The 23,149-nt window shown below is 42.7% G+C and overlaps 2 protein-coding genes across 8 annotated transcripts in view; one reads left to right on the plus strand and one right to left on the minus strand.

Moving 5' to 3' along the window:
• Positions 1–6,565, minus strand: part of LOC121627269 (fibroblast growth factor 14-like) — a 46,949-nt gene extending 40,384 nt beyond the window's left edge. Inside the window, exon 1 of the mRNA XM_041966090.1 lies at positions 6,472–6,565. Within this exon, the coding sequence (XP_041822024.1) occupies positions 6,472–6,565 (94 nt within the window). The remainder of the gene's footprint in view (positions 1–6,471) is intronic.
• A 7,375-nt stretch (positions 6,566–13,940) lies between these two features.
• Positions 13,941–23,037, plus strand: rcbtb1 (regulator of chromosome condensation (RCC1) and BTB (POZ) domain containing protein 1). Of its 7 annotated transcripts, none has more exons than XM_041966292.1 (14): positions 13,955–13,998; positions 14,103–14,132; positions 14,993–15,284; positions 15,739–15,889; positions 16,437–16,603; positions 17,558–17,716; positions 17,805–17,912; positions 18,027–18,169; positions 18,568–18,631; positions 19,557–19,683; positions 19,805–19,931; positions 20,036–20,187; positions 20,271–20,401; positions 20,969–23,037. In XM_041966292.1, the coding sequence occupies exons 2-14, from the start codon at positions 14,116–14,118 to the stop codon at positions 21,107–21,109; spliced, it is 1,779 nt and encodes a 592-aa protein (XP_041822226.1). In that variant the 5' UTR covers positions 13,955–13,998; positions 14,103–14,115; the 3' UTR covers positions 21,110–23,037. The 7 variants fall into 7 exon arrangements, with proteins under 7 accessions (XP_041822230.1, XP_041822231.1, XP_041822226.1 ...); XM_041966295.1 differs by having other exon boundaries at positions 20,330–20,401; XM_041966296.1 differs by lacking the exon at positions 14,103–14,132 and having other exon boundaries at positions 13,941–13,998.
• The last annotated feature ends 112 nt before the right edge of the window (positions 23,038–23,149 follow it).

Genomic DNA, 23,149 nt, shown 5'->3' on the forward strand with positions numbered 1-23,149 from the left:
ATGAGAGTCAACCAAAAAAAGTAGAATGAGCTGAAAGATGCTATAAAACTCCACAGAAGGAAGTCTGGTGATAATCCTCTGTGGGCTTGTCACACCTTTCATATTACACATGCTCATTTGACCCATGATAGTTAGATAGAAATAGAAATAGAATAGAAATATTGATTATAGGTGCTTTCACTGCACATTTTGCATGTTAAACTGTGTACAAGACATCAGCAGAAGCCACACAAATTGACCATTCTGAATATGACATTAGAAATACTGCATCATTTCTGGCTTTTTTTCCTGCAAAGTTCAGCTCAGTTTGGTTTGTTCTGGTCCGATTATATAAATGATCTGTGTCACTGCACTGTAGGTCTCTGTTTGTGTCGGGGGCTGATTAGTTGATAGTTTGCGAGCGTGTGTGTACGTGTGTGACGTACATGAGAGTTCGGACGAAAGCAAAGTCACAAACTCTTTCTGCAGACTCAGTGTGTTCGGACAACAGCGCCACGAGCTAATGAGTTCACTCACACACACATAAAGGCAGCGTATTAGAGGACTGCACCAAAAACCTCTGTGTGACCTTAGAGGACAGACATCGCTATGATGTCTGTCACTATTTTGTCAACTCATCACCTTTGGACAATGTAACAGCACGCAACTGAGAAACAGACACAGAGGGACACACACAGATTTACTTTGCTGCAAGCTTGAGAAGAACATTTTCAATATTTTCAATCCACCGATGTACATTTTGAAGGCAATATGTCTAAATAGCATAAATGTGCAGCATGTGTGCATGTGCGCGCGCGTGTGTGTGTGTGTGTGTGGGCCTTTCACTTACAGAGACAGATCCGACTTGGCACTAACCCCACCGCCATACTCCAGTGTTTGAATAAAATATAAAGTACGATGCCTTAATGGCAGCTCTCCAGAGAAGGTGAGCAGGCATGTGTGTGTGTGTGTGTGTGTGTGTGTGTGTGTGCGCGCGCCTACGTGTGGTATAAAAGGTAAAAGTCTCTATCTGGGTCACGCCACATGGGACCCAAGACATTGAGTAACTTTGTGGCTTATTCGTTTTAACAATGAATGATACTGATACTGGTTCATCTGGAGGAGGCCGAGGGAGTCCCAGTTACAACACTGGGAGTCAATTCACACACCTTCAGCCGTCTCTAACAGGAAATGCTCCACGGCAATGGGACCTGACCAAATCACTGAACATGAATCTACAGAAAAGTGAGTTTGAATTCCATTAAACCCCAATTTTGATGCCATTATTTTATTTTATTTTTTTTCAGTTTACCAATTTTGCCAGTTAGGCACAGGATTCAGCTTGCCTACACACACAAGTGATTAACAGAAAGAGACTGATGCATGCGTGAACTCCACTCCGACTGTTCAGAATCTCATCTAATTTATAGAAACCCCCCTGTTTACCGATCGCTCTCCTACAGCTGTAACAGAGCTAAATTTGACAAAACACTTCCTGCTGATTCGCATTAAAGCGCTCATCATAAGGTGGCTTTTAACGTGGCCGACAGCAGCAACCACGGAAAATCCAATATGTTTCTCCCCATAGTTTGTGGTAATTTGTTAGCAAAGCCACTGTTCACTGACATGTGCCTTCTCAACAAGATAATTTCAGCGACTGGTGGCAGTGAATCAATGTAATAATTCCAGGGAAGAACGAGGAAGCAGCCGCAGTAGACATTCTGCCATGCTGTCCTGTTGTTTGGAGAAGCCTTCACAGCATGACAGGGGCTTTAAACACGGGCTGGCAGGGGGATCCCAGCCCCTGATTTGTTGATGCACCACAACAAAAACACCAGTTGCTCTTCTTCTGTTGCATTTCTGACAAAATAGCCATTCCAGGTGTGTTGTGTTGTATTACTATATATACCTGTTTATTATCACTGGTGTGCTCAATTGGACCAGGATGAAAAAAACTATCAAAAACATGACAAGAGCATCCTGGACTGTCAATGTGAATGATTTGAAGCAGCTACTGACACACATTGCCATGAAATTTCTCATGACCTCTTTCCTATAAGGCTTCCATCAGGGCAAATCCCCCCATGGAAAAACACTTAAGTTCCTGGAAAGGAATATTGGGAACTAATGATCCAATTTCCATCAAGTTTACTCTGCTCATCCCCGAAAGGGTTGCTGCAGTGTTTCTGGTGACCGCTTTGCCGTTCTGCCAGCATCACCATCAGAACAAACTTTCCATTTGTGCACATATATTGCAGCATCCTGGGAGCTTTAAACCTTAATCTTGTTATTTTGCTAATTTTGGAAACTGAATAGAAATCCATACTACAGATTACAAGTAAAAGTCAATACCTAACAACAGCATCTGCAGTGAGAAAGAAACTTTTAGCTCCTTATTGAATCAGCCACAGACATACTGATGCGTGCACACACACATGTACACACATAACAATGCTGTGATTCTGCCCTCCCAGTGGACCTTCGCTAAATAGTGCAATTCAGAGGAAAAGCGCCCACAAACGCTGACTCGGCAAAACTCTGCCTCCTCCCCATGTACAGCAGGTCCATTTTTCACCACTAACTTCTGTGTGTATTATGCATAACACACGCATATGCACTAAAACGCCAAGGCGGAGCGCTTTTCTTTAATTAAACGAGAATTGCATCTGCTGCTATAAATCCGTGAGCCTGGCAGCAGGGTGCTGGTGGGAACTTGTTTCTCTCAAAGATAGCGTACAGTATGTGCCGTTCCCTGCATTCCACTATGTGTGTGTGGGTGAGTGAGATAGTCTTTCATCAGAAGATCACCTCACATGACGAATCAACATCAACGACGCAAAAGGCAAGTTTCTGAACTCCTGGTTGCAGCCACTTACACTGAACTATTTATTTAATTTGGTTGGTATTACACCAGAAAATAATGATATCATAACATAATACATTTTCCTCATGGGTGCAGAGATTTGGATAAACGGGAAAAACTGATGATTATTTACATCCATTGATTAATGTAGTTTATAAAAAGTAAAAAACGAATGAAAAGTGATCAGGTTTACCAGAGTCCAGTGTGATGTGTGTAAAATTTGCACACTTTGTCACACGAACAGTCAGACACCTATAACCGTTCAAGTTGCAGTTCTATGAAACAGAAAAGTTGAGAAGCAGATGTTATTTTTAACCTGAATAATAACTTAACCAATCAATGGCATATTTTCTACTGATCAACAAATTAATCAATCAGCTAATTTGTCAAAATAACATTAACTCTCTCATTAACTAGCTCTCTCAGGTGCCACATTTCATGGTCTTGGATGGAGTTGGCTCAGCTGTCCTCATATCAAGGGATTGCAATTTTAGGTCATGTGATGAGAAGTGAGCCAACTTCCCCAACTGGTGAAAAATGTGAGATTCAGTTGAAAGCTCTAGAAAAAGCTAATAAGCAGGTCTTGAGTTAGGATTATTGTATGATACAGTTACTTAAACCAAGGATGATGCGTTATTTCAGCACGCAGTCTATTGTTCTTCATGTTAGAAAGACAAACATGTGTTGTGTTCAATGACTGTGCTCATGCAGCAACATTAGAGTTACTTTTGGACATTAAACATCAGGCATCAGTCTACTGGGGCTCAAACTCTGTCCATTCAATGACATTCCTCTCCCAAAGAGGTTTGAAACTGCAGGGGAGCTATGAGTTAGGAGGTTATGCTCAGCATTGTTAATATCCCTGCTTGTGTATCACAGGAGTGCACATTCTCTCATAAATCCAGCAAGTCTAGCTTCAAGCCAATTCATCAAATAAGCAAAGAGGAGCACAATATAAAAAGGAATTAAAGCAGAAACACAGAGAGCCCAGAGGACACGAAAAAACACAACCGGTCATGTGACACTTTGTAAATTGCAGGCAGTGGTGTGTTGGCAGGCGGTGAAAGGAAGCTGTGAAATTTTTGCAGCTAGTACAACGGTTCAGTTCTGCGGAGTGATTTAGTCCTTTCACCTGCGCCAACACATCAATATTGATTTTGTTTTGTTTGCTTTCACCTTTAATCTGCAAGATTAGTGCTTTTTTCTCTGGCGCTAAAGACTCGGCACTCTCGTGTTTTCCCACAGATTGCTTGTCGATCACACGTGGGAGCCTTGTTTTGTTCGGTTTGGCGATAAAGTCCGTCACTGCTCTTACTCTAAGATTGGTAGTCTTATGTAGCGGCTACAAACTACACTGTCATGCAAGTGTGGGTGCAGTTTGGGCTTACAAATAGGATCATCACACAAATCCAGAGTTGTATAGACATGGTTGTGTGAATGATGAGCGTGCTGCTGCAGCACACACAATGTGTCTTGGGTGCCTTTGCAGCCATGCGACATTCACACCGCTGACCAGAGCTACGCTGCATTGTTCATACAGATTTGATTTATATTGCATGTTTGTCCTTTTTACACATCAGCTCCAAGCCAGAGGGACAGTGCTTTGTAATCACTCTTCAGCACTGGGGACAAAGAGAAGACACAGCATTAATGGTCTCATTACACCATCAGAATATCCACTCAGTGTGCTTTGTTGTTTTTTCATCTTCTCCTCTGGGCTGAATGTTTTCGCTGGTGTGTGGTTTCTCCATGCCACCACACGGCCTTGTTAATGTATAGAGAAATGCAGCGAAGTACTCACAGCGAAGCTGAAAGTGCCCGCAAAATGAAAATGTTGCGTTGTGGTAACTCTGAGTGCTGTGGAAACAGCCCTGTTGATGCATCATAGAGTGCATGGTGGAGTACAGTTGCTAGAACTTTTGCTCTCTTTTCACTTAACTTTTTTAAAAGTAGTCTCAAAGAACAATTTTCTGTTTCATTTGGGATATATTAAGGCTTAAAAATAATTCTGTTTCAGGTGTGTTTGCTTGATTGACAGGTGTCTCAGCTTTTCACGGTCAGATACTGGTTGCCATTTGCTGGCACAGCCCAAGAGCCATTTTTTCAAAAGGTTTAGAAACCTTTGGCTAACGACACACGTGTTTTTCTCGATGTATGTGTTTGCTGGTCAGTGGGGTCGAAGTTCAAAAAGATGAGAGAATCACAAGTTAAAGATGTCTAAATCATAACTTCCTTATAAATGGCCACTTGGCTGATGCGGTGGTGTCCTCTACTTGAGGTCTGATGAGGTGCCCTTGAGCAAATGATAAAAAACCAGCCATGTGGTTGCCAACCAACTTCTCATTTCATAAACTAAATGGCACTATGTGTCATACAAATGGAAGTGTAACTGTAATGTAACTTTTGGGAATGTAAATTGATGTGAGGATTCCTCTAAAACACATAAAAGCAACAGGATCACTGTCAGGTAGCACCTTCAAATTCCAAGCTCAGAGGCGATGAGAAAAGACAACTCTTTCATGTTTACTCATAAAACCATCATATCTGACTCATGGAACCAGCTGCTGCCCTCTAAACACTGTGTTGAGGATAGAGAGGCGGCCAACTCTGTGATGCAATGTCAATATGCCAATAATGTCAACATGTCCATTTCCTGTTGCAATGCCAATGTCAATCTCTGGCCTGCCCTCACCCAGAGAGGAGGGAAAACAAAGCAAACTATTCAGTTTGGTCAAAGCTTTTAGAAAATCTGAATGTGTCCTGTACCCTCTGGAGAGCATGAGGAGAATCAAAAGTACTGCTGGTGGATTAAACTGAATTTTACTCTTAATTGTATCAAATGTTGATGAGCACAGGCCTGTGGGGTCCCAGCCCTGATCTTTGAAGTTGCCTCTACACACATGTGCTCATCCAACTTTAGTTGATGCACATGTTGCCTGTGAGCGTGCCATGCCCGAACATGATGAACAGGTCGCCTGCGTGAACGGCATAAACACTGAATGACCCCTTAAAGTCAGTCCACCATGAGGCTCTGCTGAGCACAGCATCACCTTCTAGTCTTCGGTCTCAGGAGGAGAGATGTTTGCGTTCACGCAGTCTGACTGAAATGTCTGCAGTCATAAGAAAAACACACGCTCTCTCCCATTCCACAGTATGCCCCGAGTATCCACAGTGGAAGTCTAAATAAGGCTATGTGCTGTTTAATCATGCAGGTTACTGGAGCCTGAACGGGTCTGTATGCTGCATTAGACTTGATTTTCTGCAGCATCTCTGCCACGCACAGCACGCACGCACTCTTTTTTGCACGCACAGCCACTGTAGTCGGTTTCTGTGCGAATAAGTTATCCCCCCCTCCTCTCCACGTCTCCTTCTGCCTCCCCCCATCATACCCCCGTCTCCCCCCTCCCCCTCCCTGTAGTGCACTCACTTGCTGCACAACTGCGATTGCAGAGAAACACCAGCAAGCAGTCGAACAGTGCAGTCTCGGGAGCGACTACACGCGCACACACACTCCTGCGCGCACGCACAAACACGCGACAAAGTCTCTCTCCATGACACCAGCATCCGCACGTACACGCACGCACACGCGCGCACACAAAGGGAAAAAAACAAGCCCACAACAAACTCACCAGTTGGGTTCTTGTTTTTCTTGAGGCTCCTGCCACAAAGACACTGCAGCATATGCGATCCTTTGCTGAAAATGTTGTTCCAAATAAACCGCATGGATTTGGCTGAGACGGGGGAGGAGGAGGAGGAGGTGGAGGAAGAGGAGGTGGGGGACGAGAGGCGCTCCGGATGCGGCAGCCTAAAATTCACCCACCGCATGGGGGCTGATCCGCCCCCCTGTTTGCATGCCAGCAGAGCCGGCCAGCTGTTGTGCTCAGTTCGGCGGTGCTTCGCCCCCCCAATCTGCACCATAGACAAGAATAACAGCAGGAAGCCCGGCTCGTCGCCCGGTTTCTCGCCCGGCTCCTCCACAAGACCAGAGACCAGCAGCCGCACGTATTCCGCGTCGACGTCGTCCCCGTGCGGCAGGAAAAGAGCAACCGCTGCGGCGCTTTTCTCCGCGGTCTCCGCCTCCGGCTGCCCCAGCGGCCGGTGGTCCTCAGCGGCAGAGGATCGGTCGCTGCTGCTGCCGCCCGGCCGCCGCGGCGTGAAAAGCCCCCGAGCGCTCCTCTTCAAATGGCGTCGTCTGCCGCGCGGCGCGGGGAGAGGAGCGGCAGCGGCGGACAGGCATGCGGCGGCGCTAGCGTGAAGTCGGCGGTACGCGGCAGCTGTCGGCTTCTGCACAAAAAACCATTGCATATTAGTGGGGATCGCAGGGGTCGGTGCGTCCGTCCGTCCGGGAGGGGAGGAGGAGGGGAGGGGTGCGGATGCCGGGTGTCAGTCAGAAAGTCGGTGGCATCCCTGTACCCGTACAGCAGGCAAGTACTGCAGCAGGGGGGCTCCTTTCCAAACGCACACACTCACTCAGACACACTCACACACACTGCACACACACGCTAGATGCAGAATCCTGTTCCAGCAGCAGTTCTCTGGTCTGTGGTCAGTGAGAGCGCGCGCAGCGCTGGACCTGGCAGGTGAATCACTGCAGGGAATCTCTGCACTATCCCGCTCTGTGTTTTCCTCTTGAAAAAGTCCTCATGAATATTTGATCTTCTTTTCGGCCTCCACTTCTCAATAATCCATAATCTCCAATGCGCCAAGATACTGCTGCTGTCTGTCTGTCTGTCTGTCTGTCGCCTCTTCCTCTCCTCCTCCTCCTCCTCCTCTTCCTCTTCCTCACCTTGCTGATGAAAAGAAGCTGCTGGACTGTGGCTCTGCTGCCTCTCCCACTCCAGGAACTAGATGGAGAAGAAGTAGGAGAAGAAGACCTGGTCCGGGCTCGTGGTCCTCTCGCGCTCCACTGGTGCTTCAGCGTCTTCTTCAGCTGCGCTCGAGACGACCGACGGCCGGTGGGGCGCGAGGAGGTGCACTGAGTAGCCTATCTATACCCAACCAGCGACAAAGTGGGAGCAATTAAACAAAGCATCTATTCCGGTTGGAACCTTCAAAGTAAAAGAACCACCTACATTTTTATTAAACACACTTTATTGCACCTACATGTGAGCAAACTGCTTCATTTTTGTATCCACGTGGAACAGTGTTTTCTTACAATATGTTAGAATACTTTACTTATATAATATAATAGTGGCATAATTTAGCTGCATTCTTATCAATATATTTTAATGAATAGGTAATATAGCAAAGACATATTAAAGACATAATGTGGACTAAATTAGAATAGAAAATTGCCCATCTTAGAATCTTATGGTGGTAATACTATCAGGCCTGTATGTGTATGACTTTCTCGTCTGCACTTGCAAAACAAGTTTTTCCTGAAAGCATCCTGGAGCTTTGCACGATGCCCCAGCTCTTGCTCCGATTCTTACCCTCGACTTTTGTTCTGAAGGAGTAGGTAACCTCCGGTTTGCCTGTGCAGCTTGATGCAGCAACACTTAGAGGAGACAGCTCGCAGTTACGTAGACACGTGGTTCCCACACCGTCAGTATCTGGACTGAGTGGATATGAACTGTAACCGGCAACATTTAGGGAGGGGGGCAGTGGCGAGATGCCGTCACTGATGTGGGTGCGAGACCACCACACAGCCCTGTGTCTTTTTTTTCGCTGTCATACGAGCGTGTATCAAATCAGCCGCCCCAAAATCCGTCCAGAAATCTGTCAGATTAACGCCGCCTCTTCGACTGACGAATGTGCACACCTGTTGCATGACTCCATCATAACAACGGGGTCTTCTAATCAAATCGGCTCGCATAATGAATGCAGTCGTCCTTCAGAATTGCTTGTTTCTTTCACATTTAAAGCTTGAAAAACTTCCAAATGAATCCTGAAAAGATCACAATAACGATTAAAGGCCGTGCTGTCTGGCGCTGACGGCGGGTTGAAGCGGAGCTGAAAATGCTGCAGTGGTTTCAGGGGAGCTGGCGCTGTCCATAGTGCTGAATCCACAAAAGACGGTCAAACTTCACACACACACACAAACACACACACACACACACACACACACACACACACACACACACACACCAGTGTGATCAGTGGACAGCTTAATTATCCCTTTGAAACGCATGTGCGAACAGTGCCAGTGACATTTCAGACCGATTAAACAAACCACATCCACAACGAAAAGCAATCAACTAAATTCATTACCCTGCAGATATAAATCATCCAAGTCACTAATATCTTTCCTGTGTCTACATTTTACGGAGAGGAATGATTAGAAAAGTCAGCAAATGATAGAAAACGTCTGAAAGAGACAGAAAAATTTGTCTAGCACACAAAATCAAGCCCCTTAGAGGGTTTTAGCATCTTGAAGGGCTTTTAAAACACACCATCCGTTCTCCAGATAGGTTTGCGCTCATTTGCCTGTGTCAGTTGTTCAATTTATAAACCAAAACAGCAGTTTCACTGAAGAAAGAGGAAATACTTTTATGCATAAAGTGCCATTGACGTTTGCAGTGTAATAAAATGCCCTCTCTGAGCCCACAGAAATGAAGGTATGGACTTAAGAAGAGAATTCAGCATGTGAGGAAGTCTCTCGGCAGTTGTACAAATTTACGTTTTCAGGAGAAATGGTGGCAAGCTGCAGTCAAATATAAGACAGGAAACATCCCATACAATGTGACACACATAAAAGTTGAGAAGGCCAAAATGCAGAACATGTAAAAACATGATTTTTACAATTATTGTTATAGAATACAATGTTTTTCTGACTTTAGACCTTGTTGTTTATGCTCTAAAGGAGCAACATGTACTTTTTTAAAATGAGAAATGATTAATGCTTAATCATTAGTTCATACTACCATCAGCATGTGAGCTGGTAGCCTCAGGTTGCATTTTATACTAGATAACACTGGTCAGACTTGCCAGGAAATCTGATAAATTGCTTTATGGCACAAAGCGTTAAGAGGGCAGGTGTTTTGTTCGTGCAGATTATGGAAACAGTGAAAGATTAATGGAACAAAATCACTTCCAGCATTATCCTTCTCAATAAAGATAAACAGGATAAAGAGTCCAATGAAGGTTTATGTGTGTTAGTTTTGAGAAACAACAACTATAACCCACCACCTGTATCCATCTCAGTTGTTCACAGTGGTCAAGTTTTCACAGTTAATTCAACAATGATATCTGGATGTTTAAATCTGCTACACAAAGCACCTTTAATCTTTCGCCTCACACTACGGCAAACACAGCTGTGTGTAAGACAGCTGCACGTTTTTAGGTTCAGGCTAATGCGCAAATGAGTGAAATTCTGCGGTTGCACAAATGACCAGTTAGAGAGAAATACTGAACTTCCTGGAGCAAACATCACTCTCATCACGGCCACATAGCCTTGTGTATTGTGACATGAGATACACACACACACACACACACACACACACACACACACACACACATATATGATCTGCAAAAAGCTGGAGCTGGAATTCACATTTTTTCAAAACTTTAAATGTGGTGCTCAACTTTTTTGTTGGACAGCAAACCAGCCCGACAAAAAGGGTTAAACAAAGTTTCAGTTCACCTCAACTAGCTAAAGAAAATGGCAAACTAGGCTTCATGCCACATTGCTAGACCTGGTGACGATGCATGTGAAAAGGGATGAAATGTAAAAATGTGCAGGTGGCAGGTGGTGTCCGCTTCTCTCTGTGGCAAACATATAAACTGGTGCCCTGTTAGTCCATACAGTTTGATTCAGAAGCTACACACCAACCTCGCCTGGCTGTAACATTTAGATTAGGTGACTGTAATTGGTCCTGCCTCGACATTTATTATGGCAAAGTCAGTCCTTTACAGAGTGAGTACATCATTCTTCATGACATCTGAATCAGTCTTCTGTAGAACTGCTCACTTTGGATTATGGCACCATGATTCCCACATCAAATTCTGTGTATTAGTAAGTGATTGATGGTCAACGCTCCTTGTTCCCGGCTGGGGTTTATACTGGTATTGAAACTGGAATTTTGGCAAAGGAGGAAGCGCTTTATGCAGCCTGCATGAACCAACACAAAGATAACCTGACCTGGATGAACCTCACATGCTATTTGCACTGCAGCTGTGTGCTGGACTCAGCTGTACTGTCACAGCACAGTAACAGCTCTCTAACACCTCCTTGTCTCCTTGTATATGACTTACACCATCTATGTCTTGTTTTCAGGACTGTCATCATCAAATGACATGAAGTCGATGTAAAGCTCAGGATCAAAGGTCAGGTGTGCCTTTTGAAACATAAGGCTGATGTTAAAACAGAGGAGATGGAGGTTTTCCACCTGCAATGAAGTTGATTAACTATTGTTCTTGATGTATAATTATTTTGAAATAAGACATCGTCAGTGGGTGGTATTGTAATATTTGATGTTCACAGTAACACTTGTTTTTTGGGTAGGATGAAATAATAAGGCTGGTGTTATTTTGTGTATGCCTAAATGTCAAACGTCCCATTAAAAAGACCAAACCTAGCAATTCATTAATCTCTGCCTGGTCTGTGGCTCTCATCAGTGGTTTCTATGGAAGACACACATTTCTAAAACAGGGCATGAATACAGAGTTTCATCTCAAAAAAAGGCTCAGTAATACCCTAAACAGCTGGACACTGCTAGTTTTTGCAAGTGGCATTCAAATAAGCGTAAAAAGTACATATATTTGGGACCATTTTCAGCTGTGAATTAATACACATGGTGCTCTAGTGAGGATTTAGAAGGACAGTGTATGTGGGGTTGACCAGTGCTGGCATTGAAGAAATAAACAAATCTTTCCTACTGAGGCTTTGGGTTTGGTTTAGCCATGACCTTGTGCTCTGAGTTTGACATTGAGAAAAGCTCCCCTTCCTGCTGACTTGATATTTGTATATATTCCAAACGTCCAGTGATTGCCATGGAAACATCGCAACTTTTGACCACATTACAGACTCACTCAAGGACTGTGAAATGAAGGTGAGTTTGCCTCAAGTAGTGTGGGTAAGTAGTATATATGTGTGTGTGTGTGTGTGTGTGTGCAGCATATATATATTATATATATATATATATAAATAAAAATATAAATAAATATAAATATAAATATAAATAAATAAAATTCAGCGATGGTGTAAAAAAGAGGAAATTGTAGACAGATGTATCAGCCAATAACTAAAAGATCTGCTAAAGATAGTATGTTGAGGCCTGGTTGAACTGTAAATGACCAAGTCCAGGAATAATGTCATTCTCATCATGGTGGAGAGTTCACTCCCTAGTGGTCATGTGATGGAAATGTACAGGGTTTACCATTGCAACAGGTTTAGCATTTATCTCATCCTCAGTCAACACATGACATTCTTCTGCAATATGTCAAAGTTTCCAACTTGGTGTTAGAGGTAGATCAAGGATCACAATTAGTCATTTTGATGTTTGTACTTTTTAAACAACTTCTTGGATGCTACACCTTGAGTGACAGTGATTTATGTCAAGTCCTTACAGCTGTTGTCTACCAAAAGACTGACAGCACATCAGAGTGGAAGGTTTGTAGACTGAATGCCTGGAGGAGCATGCACACCAGGATGGTGAGAAGTGGGTTAGCACTAAGCCTGCTGATGCATTGATCTGTTGGCTGCAGCTCTGATAGAAAAGCTCATCGTGGCTCGCATCCAGGGAATATCATATAACTGCACTGTGTGCCACAGAATGCGCTGCACCACAAGTGCAGCTGGACAAGAATGGAAGCCAAATTGGAAATGATTATCCTGATTTGTAAGCCTTCACATTTAATCCACTCCCCTGTGATATAAAACATGTTTTACAAATGCCTGAAAAAAAAGAAAAATAAATTAAAATGGTTCTTTTGGACACACTAAACCAAGACAAACTCTGGTAAACATGTATGATTCTGATTCTGAGTCTGCGTTTGCTTAAGAATCAATGAAATCTTTGTCTCAGGTGATTTGAAGTAGAAAGCCCTGACTCAGCATGCCTGCCTTATTTGAACTAGAAAAGATGATATTCATTGTCAACCGTTGTTTTTTTGATTGAGAATCTGATCTTCAACATCATTTAGTGACTACCTTTTTCAGTGAAGCCCAGTGTTTGCAAACCATCCTAATACTCTATACACTAGTGGATCACGACAACTGATGCTTTATTAAAATCCTTAAGCTTAAACTAAGTTTCCTGCACAGTATCTCTGTCAGAGCGTCCCAAATCATACAGCACATCCAGGTTGATGAGCCCAGGTCTATGTAGTAGCACTCCACCTGCTGGTTGTCAAGGAAAACTACATACACATGGGGAAGCGGTCACCACTGCAGGATGTTTGTGTTTTTTTGCATAATCAACAAGCAAAATTCTATTCTGTTGGAGAGAAAGAAACATATATAGTCTAACAGAAATTAAGTCTGCATGTTTTTCACATTATTTCAGCATCAATTAACCAACTGAACAAAACAAAAGCAACAAAACCAGATGAAAACTCAAATTACCAGTGTCAAAAATGAAAATTTCATTTAATCTTATTTAGGAAAGTGGTTAGGGGAGGACATGATTTTGTGAAATAGGAAAATGTGCCAAGATCAACAAGTAAAAGTCTTTGTCTGGGTCATGTCGACATTTGACACTGGCTACATGATATTTAAAGAAAAAGTTAAACAAACTTGATAAGGTGCAAACAAAATACTCTCAAAAATATTTGGGATGATCATCTTTAGGTTTGCTTAAGTCCATCCAAGGATCCTGCTTGAAAAAAGTGTGAAGAGAAAAGGCTATGTGTTCAATGTGTTTTAACTTTCTTAAAATGAAACTGTTTGAGTCTTCACAAATGATGCAATTTATGTGGGTTTTGTTGCATTCGTGATCTGGTTCAATAATTCAAAACTATAAATGGTTCCTCTGACTATCTCTCCCCCAAAAACTCTGGACAGGTTCAACAAAAAAGAGGTTACAACCCCCAACTAAGAGCTTCAATCTGAGCAGTCATTTAAAACGGTTATTTAGATAATGGTCTGAGGGGGCAGCAATGCGCCGAAGCAGTATCTGCTTTGCCAGAAATGTAGCAGACGAAGAAGAGAAATTGTCCGACGCAGTTTTATCAGGCAGTTCCACTGTTGACATCATCGGTAAAGCGATTTCAGTCGGGTAACTTTATACCATTAGTTTTCATAATGTAAACGTGGGTATTTTACTTATTGTGATGCTGTAATTCAGTATCTTTGTTTGTCTGTCTGTCTGTCTTTTCTCAGTTGACTCGTTGTCATGGAGCGATGCTTTAGGTAGGAAGAGGAGAGGAAATCGCTTAACTAACCTTAAGCTACTAGCTTCTCCCGTTTACCATATGCTTCAGTGTCAGTGAACTTGCTGTGGTGCCTTCTTGTATCGTTAAAATTAAAAGAGTTTTGTACACTTGTCCAAAAGGGAGCCTCAATTTCAGCTCACGCACAACGTATTTTGGCTAGTCCTGGTCGAGAAGACGCGGCGCCGAACTCCACTCAAAAACTGAGCAATTTAAATGTTTCGGTCTTGCCAGCTACAGGACGTATCTCATCATGCTACTCAATGGCTTTTCTTAACCGTTCAGAGCTACGCGAGCACATTTAGAGTTTGGTTATCAATTTATAAAGACACAATTTATAGTGCTTATTCCAACAAACCTGTTCATATTATGCGTATGACTAAAATGTGCAGTATCTTACTCTGCAACCTGGTCGGCCATAGGGAGTTATTCAGCCTACCTTCAACTATTACTTGAAGTGCTAAGGGAAGTTGGCATATATCCCGAATTGAAGAGCGGGTTTGATTAAGCAAAGTAATGAGTCACAGCTGCTGAATGAAATATTGAACATTCGCCTATAAGTAAGCATTAATTGAGTTGCCAGATTTTGTGTAGAATTTGGCCCATTTCAAAAACAGCCATATATATGAAGCAAAACACCTTGTCATAGTAGATCACTTGTGCTGCTTTGATTGCATGCAGTATGTCATTTCCAAGAAAGTTGCCAACTTTTGGTTTTCACGAATGGATTAAGAACCATTGAATTGCTTGTTGCATGCAATTCTGAGTGCATCAGTCTGTTTTCTCTACCTTCTTTCATGTACTCACAACTTCCTTCCAACTTCTTGTCCTTCTTGTCAGCGTCAGCAGGGATGATTCTGCTCCTTGCTCCCCACCTCCTCCAGCATCGCCTCCTCCTCCTCACGTCCTCCATTCTCCTCGTCATCCCCCTCCTATCCCTCCATCCTCTCCCCTGTCAGCCCTGACTACTCCTTCGCGACAGGGAAGACTGAATTTTGCTGGCGCTATGGTGGACGTCAGCAAGTGGCCCCTGTTCTCTCTGCTGAACATCGAGGAACTAGCCACAGTCCGGCAGGCCTGTGTCTTTGGAACCTCTGCTAATGAGGCCATCTACATCACACATGGCAATGAGGTGAGGTGTGTGTGTGTGTGACAAAGACAGCAAAAGACAATGCAGCTCATGTTGTGATCAGTTCATGTCGTAGATGATGGCCTAAACAATAGCCATGCTTTTTAGATAAATGGCAAATGCAGTGTGAAACAGCACCTCCACTCATTCCCATGAGGTTTTATGTGTCATTTCACAAGAGTCTATTTATTCTATGATGGTAGCAGAGGTAAGGTAGTCTATCTTTGCTATAAAACACAGCAGGAAACACCGCTTTCATTCTCCTTATGACTGGAATGTCAGCAAACCACCATCAGTAGATTACCACCACACCATGTAATGTTACACAAGTCTGTTGTTATCCTCCATTGGTGTACCAGCATATTTGTCTTCAGTGTGCATCACATTACATTCTTTGATACATCTTTTTAACTCCTTCTTTTATGTTAAATAGTGTGTATGTGTTATTATTTCCCAGGTATTTGTGTTTGGGTTGAACAGCAGCAGCTGCCTTGGCACAGGAGACAGTTTGAGCACCATTGTGCCAAAGAAACTGGACTTCCTGCGGGGGAAGAAAGTTGTCAGCCTGAGCTACGGCAGCGGGCCCCATGTCCTATTGGCTACTGATGGTGGGTTATTGCTTATGCTGGCTATATAAATAATGTAGTCTGTTAATCATCTACTCATGGCATGCTCCTCTCACCCTCAACCTAGTTAAGTTGTAGTTCTCCCATCTCTTAGATAACAAAGTCATCTTATGATATTAAGATTCTCGACTAGGAAGTTCTGTCCTGTGGCCTGTAGCTGTGGCTCCTTTTAACTGTCAGGGAAATTTAATACAGATGTTTTAAAAATATGCAACTAGATAAGCAGTCTGTCTGCATCAGCTGGGTTAAAGTGATATTTCACTCCAGTCTTTTCAGTATTAGGTAATTACCCTTTGTTGGGTTAAATATGACTCAAGCTTTGTCCTTCATAGTCAACAACTCAGATTCATGTTGGTTATTGTGGCAGTTTTTATGATGGTCTGAACTTATATGTGCACCTTTGAGCTTACTTTGTTAGATTTCTGCACACTTCTCGATCCTTTCTCTTGCGAAAACGTTTGGCTGGTAAGAGTTTGGATTCACATGCCACTGACTCCTCTGTTCTTGACCTTGTGTTGATTCGTTGCAGATGGACAACTGTTTGCTTGGGGTCACAATGGCTACAGTCAGATAGGGAATGGGAATACCAACCAGGGACTGTCCCCGGTGCTGGTCACCGCTAACTTACAGGACAAGAAAGTGAGAGAAGTTGCATGTGGCTCACATCACTCCATGGCCCTCATTCACGATGGAGAGGTTAGCTGTTGTTGTTATAAGTCTGCGGTTTCATCATCATACACTGATTTTATTTTTTTTAACACATATGTTTGGTTTTTATTTTTTACTGAGTTGAACCTGTTAAAACTTTCCAACTTCATTAGGCCATACTCATGTGTAAAATATATTAAATGATTAAGTTAATTGGTGTTTGATTTTTGAAACAGAAATACTGCAAAACACAAGAATTTTAAGTTATTTTTACTATGAAGGAGGAAGCATATTTACATATACTTGCATGTACTTGTATGTGTGTATTTCATGTTTAGCTTTACTTGGCTCACTTGAAAACCTTGACGTAGCCACCTCCTGCTCCGCCAGTGTCGGACTAAGCAGCTTATTTTTAACCCCAAGGCATTAAAGCTAAGTAGGTTGTGTGTGTGTTGCAAGCAGGAAAGGTTGTTACCGTGTGAAATGTTACTAACTGCACAGCAGTACATTTCAGTGTTGTATAAACATTGCTTTGTCTGTCTGCATTGTGTAATTTTGCATTGTGAAACCACCCTTCGTAAACATAAGACTTTCATTTTTATGTTCAGTTTTTGCACAGATTGAACAAACCAGATGTGACGTGTTAATTAGTGAGCTTTGGAGGTGCCTGTGGATTTGGTACCAGTGAACAGAGCCACGCTAGCTGTTTTCCAACTTATTGCTCAGCTAAGTTAATCGTCTTCCGGCTGTAGCTTCATAGAAAGTTTGCAGATCTGAGGTTAGTATTGCTCTTCTCATCTAACTCTCAGCAAGCAAGCGACTAGTCATAAGTCCTGAAGTCAAAATGTAGCCTTTGGGGGTAATCTGTAACTTCTGCATACCTCAACAATGAATAGAGAAGTGAATGAGAGAAGAGATTCGGCTTTCCTCTCGCTACAACTTTGCCATCAACATCTGACCATGTTGCATCCCTGGTCCTGATCTGCCTCTCTGCTTGTGCAGGTCTTTGCATGGGGTTATAATAACTGTGGTCAGATTGGCTCTGGCTCCACAGCCAACCAGCCCTACCCCAGAAAAGTCACCGGCTGTCTGCAGGGCAAGGCTGCTGTTGCCGTCACATGTGGACAGACCTCCTCCATGGCTGTGATGGACAACGGAGAGGTGAGGATGACATTAACATGAAATCTTGAATATCCCCGTGAAAAATGGAGCTTCATACTGTCAATAACATTGTTTCGTGTTTATCTAGGTTTATGGCTGGGGCTATAATGGTAATGGACAGCTTGGTATCGGTAACAATGGGAACCAGCTGACGCCTTGCCGCCTTGCTGCGCTCCAGGGGCTGTGCATTCAACAGGTGAAACAGCAACCTAATTTAATGCTGACTGGTGATTACGTCTGCCAAGGTTGATGAAAACACACACACACGCATTTGTCTTTATTCATGACTCAAGTGTTCCCTCTTTTCCAGATCGTATCAGGCTATGGCCACTGCCTGGCACTAACAGATGAAGGGCTGATGTATGCCTGGGGAGCAAACACCTACGGTCAACTAGGAACTGGCAACAAGAGCAACCTCCTGAAACCTGTCCAAATCATGGCTGATAAAGAGAGGTAGTGGTGGAAGAAGGGGTGTGTGCTCAAAGCTGATTCCCAGAGTAGTATTTCTTTGTATTGAGAGAATGACAGGCTGGTTTCTTCCCATCCTGTTAAGACTTCAACGTCCTGTTTCCTGTCCTCATTTCCTCCCTCTGTATGGCTGTTTCCGCTCCTGGTCTTAAGTATATGTCAGTGGGCAAAAGGAACTCATCGTAGAGTTGTTCTCCTTCCCAAATAACGTCTGTAGACCAAATCCTGCCACGGCAAAATTGCTGTTCGCCCCAGCGGGCTGTGCTTGCCTGACAAGGTTTTTACTCGTTGTGGCTGTAACAATATTTACACTTTGTACGTGATTCTGTACATACTTGAGGATGAAAATCTTCCCATTTGTTAACACAGCTCTCACTTAACAGGATTGTAGAGGTCGCAGCATGCCATTCAACACACACTTCAGCAGCCAAGACCCAAAGCGGGCAGGTAGATATGCAAATAACTACAATGGCTTAGTGTGTTTTGTTTATATGTGAGTGGATATGTGTATTTTCTGCCTATAGAGTTTGTATAAGGGTTCAATTTGTAAATCAAATTTTGACCTGGGGTGGGAGGCTGCAGATTACAACCAACTGAATGCCCCTCAGCTCACCTTCACCTTCCAAGCGTGAAGGGGAACCTACGGTGGCCAGAAACTCGTTAAAAACAGCAAAGGCGCTCTCCAGAGTCAGTGTGTGGTTTGTCCCTTCTGGCCTGCTGTAGAAACATGACGATGCAACATGAAAGAGGATCTGCTCTGGAGATATAAAGGGCTCATTCTCAAGTAACAAAAACAATAATTATTTTTTTCAGGTGATTATACACTAGGGAACACATAACTATATATTCTATTGGATATTCTATGAATATATATTCTATGAATATCCAATTTCTGCTATTAGACGCCCCTAAATCCAACACACTGCACCCTTAATGTGTCACTGAGCAACTGAGTTAGGCTGATTTCAGATGAAAATGTCAGATCACGGAGGAGATTTTATGCTTTGACTTGCTGTTCAGCTCTGAATCCTCCTCGAGAGTCATGAGTGATCTCGTAGGCTCAAATCAGATGGGATCAAATGAACTATTTCCATCATTATCCCGTGATCGCGAGAAAACAAAAGTTGTTTTCTTGTGATAAATCATATTGTCATCTTGAGAAACTGCCTTTTGTTCTCTCGAGATAACAAGATTAACCCGTTATCTCGAGATAATGGCATTAAAATAATTGCAAGTGTTGCCGTTCTCAGCTTCCTTCCACGTTTCCTTAAGAAGTGAAAAAGGTTGCGTCATAATCACTCACCAGTCTGAAATGCATCATACGACGAAGATGTTCGCGATTGAGATGCTAGTAACAATGTTTTTGCTCCAGGTGTATATGTGGGGTCAGTGTCGGGGGCAGTCCATTGTCATGCCACACCTCACACACTTCACGAACACTGACGACGTCTTCGCCTGCTTCGCCACGCCCTCTGTCATGTGGAGGCTCATGTCTATGGGTAAGAGAGAGACAGAGAGGGGGTGAATCCTCAGCAGTGTGATTGTCTTTAACAGATTCTTCGTAACATTCTGTTGTAAATGTATTGTGAATGGTCATGGCTGTATTCTTCTTTATTCCAGAGCATGATGACTTCCTGACCGTCGCGGAGGCTCTGAAGAAAGAGTTTGACAGTCCGGAAACAGCTGACCTAAAGTTCAGCGTTGACGGCAAATGCATTCACGTTCACAAAGCTGTGCTGAAGATCAGGTGTGCATATAAGATATCACTAAAAAAACAAATTATTGATTGCTTTTTCTATACGCAGCCCTACAGTATATGCAGCATCGATAACAGTCTTTTGCTCGGAGTAGGTGTGAGCATTTCCGGTCCATGTTTCGCTCCCAGTGGACGGAGGATCAGCAGGACGTGATCCAGATCGACCAGTTCTCTTACCCCGTCTACAGATCCTTCCTGCAGTTTCTCTACACAGACACTGTTGACCTTCCACCTGAGGACGCCATCGGTAAGCATGCACACGCTCGTCTATCATTTTGTCCGCTTTCCAAGGCTTCTTTCCTTGTACACATCTGTGTGTGTTGGCTGCAGGCCTGTTGGACCTGGCCACCTCTTACTGTGAAAACCGCCTGAAACGTCTGTGTCAGCAGATCATCAAGAGAGGAATCACTGTGGAAAACGCCTTTACCCTGCTCTCTGCTGCCATACGATACGACGCAGAGGTACAATATACATAAACATAGTGGACACTCCAGTACTGTGTTGCCAGAGTTAGGGTGTGATGGTTATTTTCTACTTTCTTATACTTTACAGTAGCAGCAAAGTCAAAACTTAAAGCAACTGATGGGCTGCAGAAATGGGATTGTGATTGACGTGTGGGGTGTAAAACCTTCTAATAGCATTGATGTAAGATTCTATGACTGCAGTCAGCAAATCCTCCACAGAGCCAGCACTTTTACAAATAGTATTTTTCCTGGCAAGACGGTCAAAACTGTTTGCCCGCAGGGTTGCAACACCCGATTGAAAGTTCCTTCTGTTGACCACAGAGTAAGGTGACACCCAGTGTACACACAATGAACTACATGAACAGTATTGCACGGCTCCCTGTTCTAGAAATGGCTCCTACTGTCTGCTGTGAGTGTATCGCTGCTGCAGCATTGTGTTCTCCAGAGGGATCATGTCAATTTTGCCTTTTCTACTCTCTTCTGATCCGTTCTTTTTATGTCACATTACATTCTATTATGTTGTGTATATTCTAATCCTGCCTCATAATATTTGTCTTTTTCTAGGACCTGGAAGTGTTTTGTTTCAGGTTTTGTGTAAACCATCTGACTCAGGTGACTCAGACCGGAGCCTTCTGGCAGGTGGACGGTGCGATGCTCAAGGAGTTTATCAGCAAAGCTAGCCGCTGCGGCGCCTTCAAGAACTGAGTGGTACTCTTTTTGCAATTTACAAACTATACACTGACCAAGTGGATGTGGCTGTGTTTTGAGTATAGTAGCGGGGTGTGTCGCTGCTCCAAATGTTATCGGCTCTGGTCACATTCCTCAAGAGAGTGAAGGCCCTTTTTTTTTTTTTTTTTCAAGCGTGATTTACGTATTGACTAAGGCACATGTTGGCACACGAGCAGCATCATTCACAAGATGTTGGACTGGAGCTTAAGCTGCATTATCTGTGGATCTGAAATCAGCACTTTGGCCAATTCCTGTGGAGTCACTCAACGAAATGATGGCACCTTTATCTGTCACACTGCATTTTATTTTTTACATGATGTATGTATACTTGAATTTTTGTTTGTTCTCTTGGCCAGCGCTGACATGTACTTCCTTTCACTTTTGGAAAAGTTAACATGCAAAAACCTGGAAGGGATATAAAGCTACTTCAGAGAAGTCTTTCTGATGGAACTGAAAGAGATGTTTTGTTAAAAGGGGTTAGATAACTGACTTACACTGGCCAGAACACTAGTACCACTGTACGGAAACACATCTACTTTGCATTTCTGTCATTTTCGATTTGCAATCTTTGTATTTAGACAAAAGTAGCTCTTGGATGTGTTAAACTTTCAAACCTAATGTAATTGTTGAAGCTATTGAGTTGATAAAAAGGGCTGAGGCCCAATTAGAGGCATCAACATGCAGAGTTTATCCAGACCTACTGTGGACTGTTACTGCTCACTTGGCTGGTATTTTAATTGTTCCCTGAGCTGATGTTCTGTACTTTTTTGAAATATCAAAACCATTGTTGAATGTATAGTATTTCCTTTTTATACCAAAGTCTGTTGTTCTGCCTGACTTAATTTTTTTTGCTCAATGGCACTTTAAGAACCAACATTTGCTTCTTCTTCATATTCAGTAAAACAAAGGTTGAAAGCATTGCTGCAGGAAACCAAGTTCAAAAAACCTTTTTTCTTGTCTTTGCAAGTGTGACAGTTGTAAAATTTATTGAAGGCAGATGGTATGTTGCAGATGCTTTATATTCTAAGATTAACATTATTTTCCTGATGACACTGGGACCTTGAACGGATTCAAGATGACTGTTTTCATCTGTTTGCGCTTGCTACTGTTATTGAGGCAAAAGGAAAGAAACAAATGGGCAATGCAGCAAAGTTTGTAAGACCAAAACGACAAATCACATTTTCTGCAGATTTGTCTGTAGACAGTGAAAATGCACTGCACTGAAGGCACTGCAAGCTAAAGCAGTATGACCACTTTGAAATGCTCTGCAGTAATAAGTAAGATGTTTTGTTGATATTCTGTTAGCTTGGGCTGATGATGACCAAAAACTGCCTGCAGGTCCGAGAGATGTGTGTTATTGAGCAGGTCAGCTGGAAGACTGGTAAGATAAGTTTCTGATTCCTCTGTTAGGTTTCTATTTCTTGATACACTCAGATGCTCAAAAGGACCATTTTAATTTGGCTTGAACTTGAGTTGAATCTCTGTTTATCATAAAAGTGCAGCTTCATTCTGGTTAGAAAACAATTACAGATGCTTTGACATTAGATTTCTATGGAAGTTAACGCTTTAATGGAAATGATAAGCAGGTTTACAGCTTTCTTCTTGTTTTATATGAAAAGTAAAACTGGAAAAAATATGATTGGTTTACTCGCTGTATTAAGATAATATATATTTTTATTGTGCTTTGTTAAGCTTTTATTTACATAGGACAAGTTTATAAAACTGCTGGTAATTTGGTTTAAATGCAACTTACATCATAATGGTTTGCTTTGAGGCAAGCGGTATTATAGTTGTGGGGTTTATGTTACTTTTTTGCTATTGTGACATGTTATTTTATTTTGTTTTTTATATTTAGCTATGGGATGATATGTTTCTGTGACGAAATAAAACAACTCCAAACTCTGCTTCATTCCTTGGCAAGTTGAAATCATGTCTGATTGTCATTCAATGTTTGCATGATTCTTCTTTCTGCATTTAATTTGCTGTTTTATACTGAAAGTGGATAATTCTTCGCAG

This window comes from Chelmon rostratus, chromosome 24 (assembly GCF_017976325.1).
Source record: "Chelmon rostratus isolate fCheRos1 chromosome 24, fCheRos1.pri, whole genome shotgun sequence".
In the NCBI taxonomy this organism is placed as follows: Eukaryota; Metazoa; Chordata; class Actinopteri; order Chaetodontiformes; family Chaetodontidae; genus Chelmon; species Chelmon rostratus.